Here is a 13,568-nt window from a genome sequence, read left to right as displayed (position 1 = left end):
ACTAAGCACAGAGAAACTTGTTAATTGACTTATAAGCAATCTATGCAGAGATCAATGTACACTCCTGTGTCAACAGTTTTTTGACTCAGGAGAAAATCAGAATTGACTATCTAGGCAATTGACTCCTGCAGACAATTCTGGATTAATTCTAATTAACTTATATTGATCTTTTTTCTTTTTATTCACTCTACTACTATTTAATTTACCAATATTTTCTGAGCTATTACAATGCACACTAGGTGAACAAAAATTAGTATTACTTGCTTTTGAGGCACCTATCTATTAAAAAATGGAGTGGTTGATAAACACACAAATGGGATAAAGCATACTGACTACAAGGTAAACAAATCCTTTTCACTTCTGTGCATTCAAAAAATCTTTCCACCCATAATTAATTCTTTAAGGGAATAAGTCATGTCTTCTATTTCTTTTGTATCCTTCCAAAGAAGCTAGAGAATTCTGCAACAACAGGCATTCAAAAAATGATAAGAAGGTCTGTGGCTGTTTAAAGAGTCTGAACTAACATAGGATAATTTTTTTTTTCCTGATTCCTCAGGGGTTACACAGAAAAATAAATTTAGTTCCAAATGAGAGGTGTGTCTTTTCTTAAGTGATAGAAATAGAAGTTTCTCCTAGGCTTTTGCCTTAAGAGTAGCCATTTTTTACTAGGTAACTATCCATACTAGAGCACCAAGTATTTTGTACAGTGTGTAAGAGGATTTAAAATTCATGATTTATCCAGATCTGTGTGCACTTTCCTGGCACACCCTAGTGCTATTGTGTCTCTTTTCCTTCAGGGGCCAGATGTAATTTTATGCCTTCCTGATATATTTAACAATTTAATGTCAGAACCTATCAAGAAAAATGGCTGATACTGGAAACAACTGATATAGTCCATAGCTAAGGAGTGTTTACTTTTAGAATTTCCTTTCTACTTCTCACCAGAAGAAACATCAGCTTTCATATAAAATGAGCCCTAACTCACAGAAGATCCATCTGATTCACTGTCCAGAGGAAGTGAATGAACTCAAAGGCAGGAGGCCACTCACTCATTCATTCACTAAATATTCACTGAGGACTTACTAGCTCAAGACAGTGGGGGATATAATCCCATCCCTAGCCTTTTTTAACACTCCTTTTGCCAGGGGCAAATGCAGCCAGGACAGCATTTGAAGCATCAAACTTGGTTCTGCTATGGGTATAGTAACCTTGAGGAAAGGCTTCATCTGTGGAAAGTAAACTTTTTGCTCTCTTCATATAGATTTTTTGAAGTTCTGTTAAATCAAATATTCAGATAAGATCAACAGTGCAAGACTCTTAGAAACCTGAAACTTTTAAGTGCTCATTAAAAAGAGTGAATATTTTGATGTGTTAAACTGTACTGCACAGGGAAAGAACTGCAGAGCAGTGAAGCACAGCTGTCTGATTAATCTCAGCCCATTAAAGGGGTATGAGAGATCTAGAATGCAACGCTGATAAAAAAAGAAAAAGACAAAGAAAAAGGCAATGTGTAGTAACTCTGGGGAAAGCAACTTGGCATGTTAACCGAATTCTAATTTAATCAGTAAATGCCTATTCATTAGCGTGTAAAGCCATAACAGAAGCTGTATACTTAAAAAACATAGGCACACACAAAGCTTTAATTTGGTACCATAATCTGAAAGAAAATTGGACCCAAATTGCTTTATGTCCAGTTAAATCTTGCTACCATCTGAGAAGATAGTGAAGTAAAACTGAAACACTTACTTGATGAGATATTCAGTTACTGTGCATTTCCATCTACAGAGTAGAAATATTTCAAAATAAATACACCATGTCAATTGAAATTCACTCTATCCTCTACTCTTAACTAAACACAAACAATTTATTCTGAAGTATATTGAATCACAATATAAAAGTAGAAGAATGCATTCATTCATTCATTCATTTATTTTTAAATTCTCACCCAAGGACATGTGCTTTTATTGATTATAGAGAGAGAGGAAGGAAGAGGGGGATGGGGGAGAAGAAGAAGAGAGGGAGGAGAGGGAGAAGGAGAGGGAAGGAGAGAGACATCAGTTGGTTGCCTCCCACATGTGCCTGGTCTGGGGATTGGACCTATAACCTGGATATGTGCCCTGACCGGAAATCGAACCTGAGACCCTTTGGTGCACGGGACGACACTCTAACCAACTGAGCCACTCCAGTCAGGGCTAAAAGTAGAAGAATTTAAAATTAGTGATTGCATTCTACTCAAGTGCATGAAAAAAGAAGATAGTTCTTTACCTATCAAGCCTTCTGACATATGATTTGGTGATCTCATTTTTTGGGCAAGTATCCAAAGGGAAGTTTTTTTTAAAGGAAATCCTCTAGCCACCTGAAAATTAACTCAAACTGTGGCAAAGACCGAAACCAAGGGAATCTGAATTGGGAGGCAACATTAGAAAAATAAAGTTTATATTAAATATGGCGGTTTTCTTGGGTGTTCCATATGTGGGAATTTCTTTACCAGGGTGGTATGATACAAATTTAGTATGTTTGCTCAGCATGGCCTCTGATGTCTAGGAAAGACATTTAAATACTATTTTAATGCTGATTCTTATGACTCATAACTTTCATGTTTTCTCTACACATTTCCTTTTAGGTCCCTGAAATCCAATTTCTAATCCCAATTCCCTATTGATCTTATGTCTTGAAAGTCAAGGATGACTTCCTCCTAACCAAAATCAATAGTCTTTTTTGTTGTTGTTAATCCTCACCTGAGAATATTTTTTTCCATTGATTTTTTTAGAGAGAGTGGAAGGGAGGAAGTGAGGGGGAGGAGTTGTGGAGGAGAGAGAGAGAGAAAAAAAATACCTCACATCGATGTGAGATATCATCTGGTTACCTTCTGCATGCACTCCAATCATGGCCAGGGATTGAACCTGCAACCCAGGTACATGCCCTTGACCAGGAAATGAACTTGCAACCCTTTGGTGCTTGGGCTGACACTCTAACCACTGACACACTGGTCAGGGCAATAGTCTTCTAAAAAATATGTTCTTACTTATTTTATTTTCTAAAATGTTTTTATTGATTTTAGAGAGAGAGAAAGGGAGAGGGAGAGATAGAAACACTGATGAGAGAGAAACATCAATATTGATCAGCTGCTTCTTGCATGCCCCCTGCTGGGGACTGAGCCTACAACCTGGGCATGGGTCCTGACCAGGAATTGGTGCATGGGTTGACACTCAACCACTGTGCCACAGTAGCCAGGCAGGGCAATAGTCTTTTTATTGCTCCCCAAATTTGCTCATGGTATTTGATGTCAGTGGTCACCCTATCTTGAAAATATTCTTTTGGTTTCTGTGATCTTGTACTTTCCCAATACTAACCAGAACCAGGACTAGGGTGAACTGAGTGAAGCCCTTAGGGCAGTGGTTCTCAACCTTCTGGCCCTTTAAATACAGTTCCCCTTGTTGTGACCCAATCATAAAATTATTTTTGTTGCTACTTCATAACTGTAATGTTGCTACTGTTATGAATCGTAATGTAAATATCTGATATGCAGGATGGTCTTAGGCGACCCCTGTAAAAGGGTTGTTTGACCGCCAAAGGGGTCGCGACCCATAGGTTGAGAACTGCTGCCGTAAAATTTAAGAGCTGCTCATTCTCAGGATTGTGAGAGTGCAAGGTATTCAGACTACACATGTCTTTGAATATAAAGACTAACTACATTTATTAGCACAAAGAAAATAATAAAAGCATTCTGTCTCATTACACTTACTGTTTTTCCATGGCAGAACATACGGCAGAGACTTGGGAACGCGCATGCCTGAAGCCAGGTTACTCTTATGTTCCATAACTATGTTGCTTGCAGGGCTGCAAAAAGAAAGATAAATCTGACTATGCCAGCATTCTTCAGGCAGGCACACACAAGACAATCAAAATGTGTTTTTTGTAATTTGGGGGAAAACAAAACAGACTACATTATGAAATGTAAACACATTTCTATCAAAACATTCTCGCAATTAGAATGATTACCATTTCTCTGGAAAGCTCACTGTTCTGTACAGGCATTAAGATGGGTCTAAGTATTTTCATTTCTTAGAAATTTATATAAACAGTAATGCCATCTACTGTTCAGTTGTATGACAAACACATCAATTCACTCAATAAACATGAGATAAAATAAAATGCCAAGACAATCAAACGAAAGGCAACAAATCTCAAAGAACTGAGGCAAGATTAAAATTGCCATAGAAGAATGCATTCTCACCCAAGGACATGTGCTTTTATTGAAATTCATTTTTAAGTTTTTCTATCTTAGTGCACACACAAAATTAGGTACAGTTACAATTACTAGCTGACCTCAGGAGCTAAGAAATAAAAATGGCTAAGTATTCAATTGGGGGAAAATGAAGTCTAACATTTCAGTCCTTTATTTTCTAATCCAGAAATAACCTCATTTGGATTTGAAATGTGATCTTCTAAGGTTTAAAGATAAAATAATAATGAGAAATCTTACAGACTTCAAAATTATATGGAAAATCAGTGGGAAGAAGAGATGCATTTTTTCTCCTACCTAACAGGTATTTTGGATTCCCTACTCTTAAACAAACAAACAACTTTTAAGATTATTTTTTCCTTAAACACTAGTTACCAAGAGTAAAAATGATCCATGTAGTATAGCTGGGGATTTTTTTTTTTTTTTTTTTTTTTAATGTATAGGGCGTAATGTCACAGGAAGGCCATAGTATTCTGCCACCCGTGAGGAGTAAGCCCAAGTTGCTGTTGGATGTGTTGTACACAGAGAAGCCATTCTTCAGGCGCTCTGCTCTCTCCACACCCAAGCTGGGGAATTTTTTTAAAGCATTAAAATAATATGAACCTAGTGAAAAACTCAACTAAGACATAAGAATATCTGGCACCAGTGTCTCCTTTGCTAGACTCTAAGCTAGTATTTTTGTGTTCCCACAGTGATTTACACACAGCATGTGACTTTTTATGAATCAAGGAAGAAATAAGAAAAATAATCCACCAAAACAATATCTAGACTAAGTTACTACCAAGTAACGTCATCAAGGAAAGAGATCAATTCATGCTTTGGTGGCTTTTTTTGGTAACAAAGCCCTCTGATTTTTGGAGACAGTGCTGGGAATGAGACAATTTCATTTACCTGTTCTTGCCACAGTAGTTGGCTGTGCCCCAGACAAATGGGGTGCTGGTCTGTTCCCACAAATCTGCCAAAGGAAGCAAAACATAGTTTGTGGTATAAGACACCAGTTTATGCTAGTTGAATTTGTAAGATGGGAAATAATACACCTAAGTTTAGAGAAGGAAGTAAAAATTGATCAAGTACCCTGCCTAAGTGACACAGTAGCAGGAATTTAATTGAAGAATATAAACACAAACGACATAAATAATAATAAACGTGCCTAGAAACAGCTAAACACAGATGGCATAGCACAATTTATGGAAAAAAACAGATGTAAAGAAGTGCTTTTTCCAATCAAGATGGAGAGGCTGTTCCACGTGTCTGCACAGCCATACAAATGTGCTCATTTTGGGGCCCAATAAAAATAACAAAGCATTCTGCAAAACATGGCATGTCCATAAAACAGGAAAATCTTCCTTCTGTCTAAAGCAAATGACTTGAGATTTAGATATTGTGCAGAAAAAGATGCAGAAGCACTTACCTTTATCCCAGTCTTCATCACAAGGAGGGCACTGCCATGTGCTCTCAACCAGAGTCTCTTGTCCAAGGTTCCTGGTTTGGTTGACTGTAAGACAATAGAGATTTTGACATGAGAATGGGACATTGTTAAGTTATGTTTAAAGGGGTTAGTGGCTAAAGAGGTTGTAGGGTAGCCCAATGGGTCTTTGTTTCTCAAAGATAAACAGAGTGGTCTTATCCCCTTGCTGACAGAGGACATGAAAGAAATAGCAGAAACAAAGATATTTATCATATCTGTGGCAAGAAAAGGATTTTTTTAGTTAGATGAATTACTGGTAAAGTGAATCAGGTTGTTTAGAAGAGAAAGCATTCTGACAAACACAACCTGACAACCTTTTCCTGCTGAAAGTGTTCTTCAATATGGAAATCCAAAAATCAAGGTGACAATGTAGCATAACACAAATTTAAAGGGGCTAACCTCTAGTATCAAAACATTTCAGCTAGTCAGTCTTACCAATGTCTTGCTCTATACAACTTTTGTCATCACAGCTTGAAATATGATGACTGATTTCGGTCCGAGGAACCTGATGGCGAGCATTGAAGGGACAAGTAGCCAATTTGTTTGCGACATCAGGATGATTCTGTGGAACAAAAATTAAGGGGTCTATCAATTCTCTGAACCTATTAAAAGTCCAAGGGGCATGGCTCAGCTTTATCTATAAATGGCTCCCCTAAAATCTCTCAATAAACTTGTAGCTTAGCTATGATAGGTAAATTCATAGTAGAAAATTAAGAGGAATTTTTTTTATCATTCATACAGACCATATAATATCTCAAAATCATCAAAACGTAAGCCTCTTTGTTATGACTATAGAGACTGACAACACAGACTTTGGGGTTAAAGCGGTTTATGTGGAGGTAAAGAGCAAATTTAGAATTGGGTATTTGAACCACATCTTCTCTCCCTGTTCTTCAGAGTCATGAGATTCAAGTGGCACAGCATGTAATGGTAGAGCTCTTTGGATGTCTTTGAAAGCTGATATTGAGGATATACAGTAATGCTAAAACACATTCCCAGTCTGCATTGCAGTAGTGGCCCTGTTATTGCAATACAATAGGGCTGGAAAATAATTGTTAGAAGGGAGCTGCAGAAGAAGCAAACCAGTGATTTTTCAGATTAACTTGGGAACACTTATTTAAAGTAATGATGCCTGAAATGAGGCTCTGAACAATTTGACCTTTATTTCAGTTATTTCACTAAGGAAAAGCCCAAATGATAGAGTCTACTCTGTTGACCAAGTTTCTTATTAAAACAAAACAAAGTATTTAATGTTACTCAAATCTTATGGTAATATACTAGCAATTAAGAAATTTACTTAATAGGAGAAGAAAAACATATATCATACAATACTAAAAAAAAAAGTAAAAATAATGTGAAATGGGGAGAAGGCTGGAAAAAAAAATAGAGGGCGGAGAAAATTGTGAGGGCATTTGTCTCCATGATTTTTGTAAGGGATATCAGGTATTCCATTGCAAAGATTTTGTGGCCAAAGATTAAGTGCATTAGAAGAGGATGTTGTGGTGGTATATTCAGATCCATACTGTCCATGTTCAACTTTAAGGGATCTTTGCTCAAAAGATTAAAAAGAGCTGGAGAAATAAAAATCGGCATTATAATCATATTTCCAGGACTACAAGAGAAACAGTCATGAAAGGATGTTAATACATATATAAATCGTATGCAGTTTGGATTAAGTACCAAAACTGTTTCCCAAGCATCAGTTCTGGCAGAACTTTGGCCTCTGTATCTGACATCAGCATTCTAACAATCTTTTCAAAGTGCCTCAGTTACTATACCAGCATTAAAGTAGTTTACATCAGCTAAGTCTACAAAAGAATGACCAGAGAAGAAACACTAATAAGCTGTTTTTTATTTTCCCCCTCAAAGATGCTGTCGAAATTTGGAAAAAGAGTTAATTTTAGGAATAAGTTTTTCTTGGGCTAACCTCTAACTGTTCAACTTCTCTAAAATTTATAACCAAAAATATGGAAAATCAATCTATTATTGACTCAATCCTTATCAGGACAATCCTTATTAGCATTAATTTCCCAAGGCAGAAGGGATTTTCTCATTGCTAGCAAAAATTAGTGTTTCTTCTTTTTACAAAGGGAGAAAAGACTCCAGAGAAGCTGTTTATCACTATGGGTGCTTATCACTAGTTGGGGAGGGGGGGGGGGGAGACAAAATGGGAAAAAACTGATGTACCCAAGAAGTAAACAAACTCCTTTCTATAAATGTTGGTATTTAATACAAAGGTAGATTCCCAAAACAATTCTGGAAATTCAATTTAACATGTTAAAATTATCTGATATTTACAGAATTTTGTTTTTTTAAAAACAACTCAGAGGGTATCACACGGCAAATTATGAAAATAATACCCTACCTTTCTGCACTTGATAAGATGATAAGGAAACCTGCAGGCTCTGATCTGGTGGTTTTTATCATAGGGACATTGTAATAGCTTTTCAGGGTCCAGGGAATCGACTGAGAGAGAGAGAGAGAGAGAGAGAGAGAGAAATAGGATAAATATAAAGCTTAATAGGTCTTTGGAAAACTACAGGATTACAGGCACAATGTATTATCTTTCTTTAAAAGCATTTTATTTATTTTAAAAATATTTTGATTTCAGAGAGGAAGGGAAAGGGAGATAGAAACAGCAATGATGAGAGAGAATCATTGATTGGCTGCCTCCTGCACAACCCCTACTGGGGATGGAGCCAGCAACCCATTCATGTGCCCTTGACCGGAATCAAATCTGGGACCTTTCAGACCACAGGCTGAACCAGCTAGGGCAGGCGCAATGTATTTTCATTTTTTTTTTTTTTTTTAAAGCACAATGTATTTTCCAACAGAATCTGGAACAATAGAATAAGATAGTCTGAAAACAACTTGAAATTTAAATAAAAGTGTAATTAAACATTTGAAAATGAACATTTAACTCTGATAAGATAAAACTGTGTTAAGTCCAGCAAAACCAGTGATCAAGGGATAAGGTCTTAGCTCATATTTGGTTGTATTTAAATATTGCTGTTTTCACCCAGCTGGCATGGCTCAGTGGTTGAGCATCAACCTATGAACCAGGAGGTCATTGTTCGATTCCTGGTCAGGACACATGCCCAGGTTGTGGGCTCAATCCCCAGTGTGGGGCATGCAGGAGGCAGCCAATCAATGATTCTCTCTCACTGATGTTTCAATTTCTCTTTCCCTCTGAAATACATAAAAATATAAAAAAGAAAAAAAATATTGTTTTCATTGTTGGTCATCCTTACTATTAAACAAAAAGTTACATGACATGACATTCTCTTTTTCCTTTTCTAAAAGTGCTAATTCAGGGTCATTTATAGTCTAGCTAGCCAACCAGAGCCTCCCAACTAGTATGCTGAAGGTTGGAATGGATGGGGTGCCAATATTTCAATGTAGGTGTCCACACACATGAGTTCCCATACCTTAACAGTCCCAGGGCAAGTTGAGGATAGTTACTCCTGCTCAAAAGCATCCCTGTCTATTTGCTAGTATGCCATGACATGAAAAAAGGACTGCTCTATATCAGTGATATGTCCTATGGAAGATTGAGAAATATTCATTGATAGATGACTTCTTTTTCACCTGTCTGCTTTAATTCATTACTACTATAAGTAGTTCCTGATCTTGGTTACTCAAGTTACCTCTCAAGCGAAACCAATACCTTTATTAGATAAATAGTTTTACCTTTTGTATTCTAATACATGAAAAAAATCAGAATTTAGTGATTATCGAATTTTCCATATTAAAAAAACAGAATAATCTGCAAACACAGAGCCTCCTGAAGTTAAGACACCTGCAGACATATGAAGCTGCTATGTGAAAGAAAGCCCCTAACTTATATCACTCTAGTTAAAACTACCCTTAGAAGGCTATACTTTCAGGGATTATTTCCATAGTTTGGAATTGTGGAAATTTCTCTGAACATATCTCTCAGAGAAGTTCCTCTGAACATGTAACTACCTTTAGGCTTTACAAGATGCCCAGGCTGAGCCCCAAATTTTAATAGGCTGGTTAAGGAAGGGAAATTCAATGGTTAAGCACATTCTCAGTATATTATGAGGATGAGAAGCAACCTAATAAAATGCTTTTGCCCCCACTGAAGGCAATGATAAAAGTGAAATAAGATAAACAATTCACATTTGATAAAAGGCTTATAAACCAGGAGACTGCTATGAAAATCAGAAGCTAGTGGGGAATTGAAACAGACAGTTTCACTGAAGAGTGGTAAACATGGAATAAATTGCGAACCATGACCATGATGTAAATGAGCCAGAAAGGTGACGTGAAGGACAGAATGAATAGGAAGGAAAAATCTTAGAGGACAGGCAGGCTTATTATGCCAACCAGGCGTATCCTGACCAGCAATCTTTTCCTCTGAAGCTTCAGGACACCCAGGGAGAGTTCACAGATGAAATTCATATTAAATCCTTTCATTTAGTCCATTCCATCACTAGCAAATGTTAAGCCATGTCTGCAGCTGACAGAACTGGACATACCTTATGATTCATACACACTTTACTGCCCACACAGTGGCATACGTCAGACTTGATAATGATAGTTTTCTACCATAAACGCTTTACTTTTTGGTCTCTAGTAATTTAGGTTAGCTCTAACCTGTTTTTTTAGATTTAAAATTTTTATTTTCTTTTTAATTAAAAAATTTTAAATGGCTATAAAATATATACAACATAAAATTTGCCATCTTAACCATTTTTAAATGTACAGTTCAATAGAGTTAAGTATATTCATGTTGTTGTGCAACCAATCTCCAGAATTTTTTTCATCTTGCAAGACTGAAACTCTATATCCATTAAACAACTCCTCATTCCCTCTTCCACCCAACCATGGCAAACACTCTTCTTTCTGTTTCTGAGTTTGACTAGTGTAGATACTTCATCATAGTATTTGTCTTTTTGTGACAGACTTATTTCACTTAGTATAAAGTCCAAGTTTCCTCCATATTGTGGTGTGTGATGGGATTTCCTATACCCATTTTTGCTATTTGCTTAAAAAATTAAAAAAAAATTAATCCTCACCAGAGAATATGTTTATTTATTTTAGAGAGAAAGAAAGGGGAAGAGAGCGAGGGAGGGAGGATGAGAAAGGCAGCGAGAGACAGAGAAACATCCATTGGCTGTCTCCCACAGGAACCCCCAACCTAGGTATGTGTCTTGACCTGGAATTGAATCTGTAACCTTTTGGTGTACGGAACAACACTCTAATCAACTGAGCCACCCAGCTAGGGCTGCCTTTTTTTTTTTTTTTTTTACTTAACATATCTTTGTGCTTCTTCTATGTGAGTCCATATACGGAATATTTCATTACTGATGGCCCGCGCACACACCCCAACTAGGGGAGGGGCTAGGAGTGAACCCGAAACCGAGGTACATGCCCTTGACTGGGAATCGAACCCATAACCCTTAAGTCTGAGGGCTGACACTCTAACCACTGAGTAAAACTGACCAGGGCTCATAGATTCTTAATAATTTCCCTTACAGATGGACATTTAGGTTGTTTCCAGTTTTTACTTTTATTTATTTATTTATTTATTTTTTAAAAATATATTTTATTGATTTTTTACAGAGAGGAAGGGAGAGGGATAGAGAGTTAGAAACATTGCTGAGAGAGAAACATCTATTCAGCTGCCTCCTGCACACCCCCTACTGGGGATGTGCCCGCAACCAAGGTACAAGCCCTTGACCGAAATCGAACCCGGGACCCTTCAGTCTGTAGGCCGACGCTCTATCCACTGAGCCAAACTGGTCAGGGACAGTTTTCACTTTTATATACAAGTAGTCATGTAATGGAATTTGTGCACGGGGGTGGAGGTGGGGAGGGGGGAGGTCCCTCAGCCCGGCCTGCATCCTCTCCAATCCAGGACCCCTCGGGGGATGTCCAACTGCCAGTTTAGACCCGATCACGCTCCGGCAATCAGACATCCCTCTTGCAACCTGGGACCGCTGGCTCCTAACCACTCACCTGCCTGCCTGCCTGATTGCCCCTAATCACCTCTGCCTGCTGGCCTGATGCCCCTAACTGCTCCCCTGCCAGCCTGATCGCCCCCTAACGGCCTCAGCCCCCACCACCATGGCTTTGTCCGGAAGGATGTCTGGAAGATGTCAGGTCTAATTAGAATATTAACCTTTTATTACTATAGATGCTGTGACTAACAATCTAGTATATACTTCTTTGTGCATTGTATGAGTGTTTGTGTTTGGCGGATACCTAAGAGTGCAATATTGATGTATATGCTTGGGCAAATAAATTATTCTAGGTTTTGTTTTCTCAGTGCAAAATTTGAGTGTTAAATAAAGTCATTTTCAGGTCTTTTTTGGTTCTACACTTGTGTGATTCTAGTGCTGGCTCCCTTTTGATTTCCTTGGCCATCTAAGAATCCTAGGTCACTTGAGAAATAAGAATATTCCCTAGGATTTCTTTAATCCTAAAAACTCAATCTACATCAACATTAGGTATACCACATTACTCCTTAAAATAGAAAGAAAACACAGGCGTCCCAGTTGCAGCCTTTTCAAAGCTTGATGACTTCTCATACCTCTTTAACTATTTAAATTTTAAATATCTTATTTCAAATTTGGGCACTTCTCTACATTACTATCACACAGACCGTTTCTCTTCAACAGTTTAGGAGAAATATGAATCTTTGCCACACATTAGAAGTCCTGTCAGACATAAAATTGTATGCAAGTTAACTTATTTTCTAAAAGCAATAAGAAGTACATACTGTAAGTTTCTTCCATGTTGGAAATGAAGGAGCCGAATCCAAGTGCTGGGGAGGGGGAGAAAAAGCAGTGGTTCAGTGAATTAGAAATGAAATGTACGTAAAGGTGGCCCTAAGAGGTAGAGTCAAACTGGGATTGAAGCTACCCAAGTTCATTATGAGAAACCTTTAGTGCCCTCCTCCCTCACATATTTTTTCCCATTTAATGCATTCTTTGTTACTTTAAAGCATTTCAATATCATGGCTTAATTCACACTCTTGGAATAAATTATAGGGCTCCCAAATAGTTAAGAAAAACCACACCTGACTACTAACTTAAAATGTATTCAGGGGATGTCAGTCTATGTTAAGTGCCATTACAGTAGCCAATCACTGTTTACCATCTGTTAGGGTTTGATGCTATTTAACATTAGAGCGGGCAAATCAAGACCACAAGAATACTGTTGTTTTAAAAAAATATAGGATGGAAAGGCTGCCAGTCTTGTTCCCCTCTGACACTTGGGAATGCTGGAAGCCTGTCAGACAGTCTATACACTCAATCCCTCCCATATGCCCAGCGACGTTCTCCCTTACTGTTTCTATGACTTTCCTTAAACGTGATCAGGAAGTGCCACAGGTTTTCCACTGATGCTTTGCCTCCCCTCGGTCCCCCCATCTCCTATGCTAAAACGAGCAGACGTGGTTTTTTAATCTCTCCGGTTAACAGTCATTCCCACTATGCTTTGAGGTAAAACTTCTGAATGTTAGGACTAAAGAACTTCCCATTTTATGGATAACAGACCCATAAAAGAACAGGTCTGCAACGGGAATGTGGGAGGTGAAAAGACAAGAATTGGTTTTGTAGTTTGAATTCTCTTCTCCTAGAGATCCCTCCTACTGAGCACTGTGATTAAATACACTTATCATTATGGGGGAAAACAACCTAAATTTATATAAAACCACCCCGTAAGAACCTTCTGCAAACTGGCTCGATTTACAGTTACTGCCTCTGGAGCCAGCTCTCCTTTGGCCTCTCCCACAATTCCACACCCCTTCCCCCCCATTCTATGACATAAGCAGCCTTGGAATCCACGAAAAGAAATACCAGTGACCAGCTGGAACCCTAGTTT

At 37.9% G+C, this 13,568-nt stretch overlaps 1 protein-coding gene and 1 non-coding gene across 2 annotated transcripts; both read right to left on the bottom strand.

Moving 5' to 3' along the window:
* Window positions 1–3,298: 3,298 nt before the first annotated feature.
* Window positions 3,299–12,478, bottom strand: GTSF1 (gametocyte specific factor 1). The gene is made up of 7 exons (XM_070408802.1): window positions 12,463–12,478; window positions 8,080–8,180; window positions 6,150–6,276; window positions 5,658–5,741; window positions 5,138–5,201; window positions 3,746–3,840; window positions 3,299–3,348 (listed from the first exon to the last, which is right to left on the bottom strand). Exons 1-7 carry the CDS (start codon window positions 12,476–12,478, stop codon window positions 3,299–3,301), a joined length of 537 nt encoding a protein of 178 aa, XP_070264903.1.
* LOC139007927 (small nucleolar RNA SNORA11) lies at window positions 4,682–4,810 on the bottom strand. The gene has a single exon (XR_011471053.1). It is a non-coding gene; the product is annotated as a small nucleolar RNA SNORA11 (small nucleolar RNA).
* Window positions 12,479–13,568: the final 1,090 nt, after the last annotated feature.

This window comes from Myotis yumanensis, unplaced genomic scaffold (assembly GCF_028538775.1).
Source record: "Myotis yumanensis isolate MYYU_CA2020_CCGP unplaced genomic scaffold, mMyoYum1.0.hap1 SCAF_3, whole genome shotgun sequence".
In the NCBI taxonomy this organism is placed as follows: domain Eukaryota; kingdom Metazoa; phylum Chordata; class Mammalia; order Chiroptera; family Vespertilionidae; genus Myotis; species Myotis yumanensis.
The sequence above is the reverse complement of the archived record's forward strand: the minus strand, read 5'-3'. Positions and strand labels throughout refer to the sequence as shown.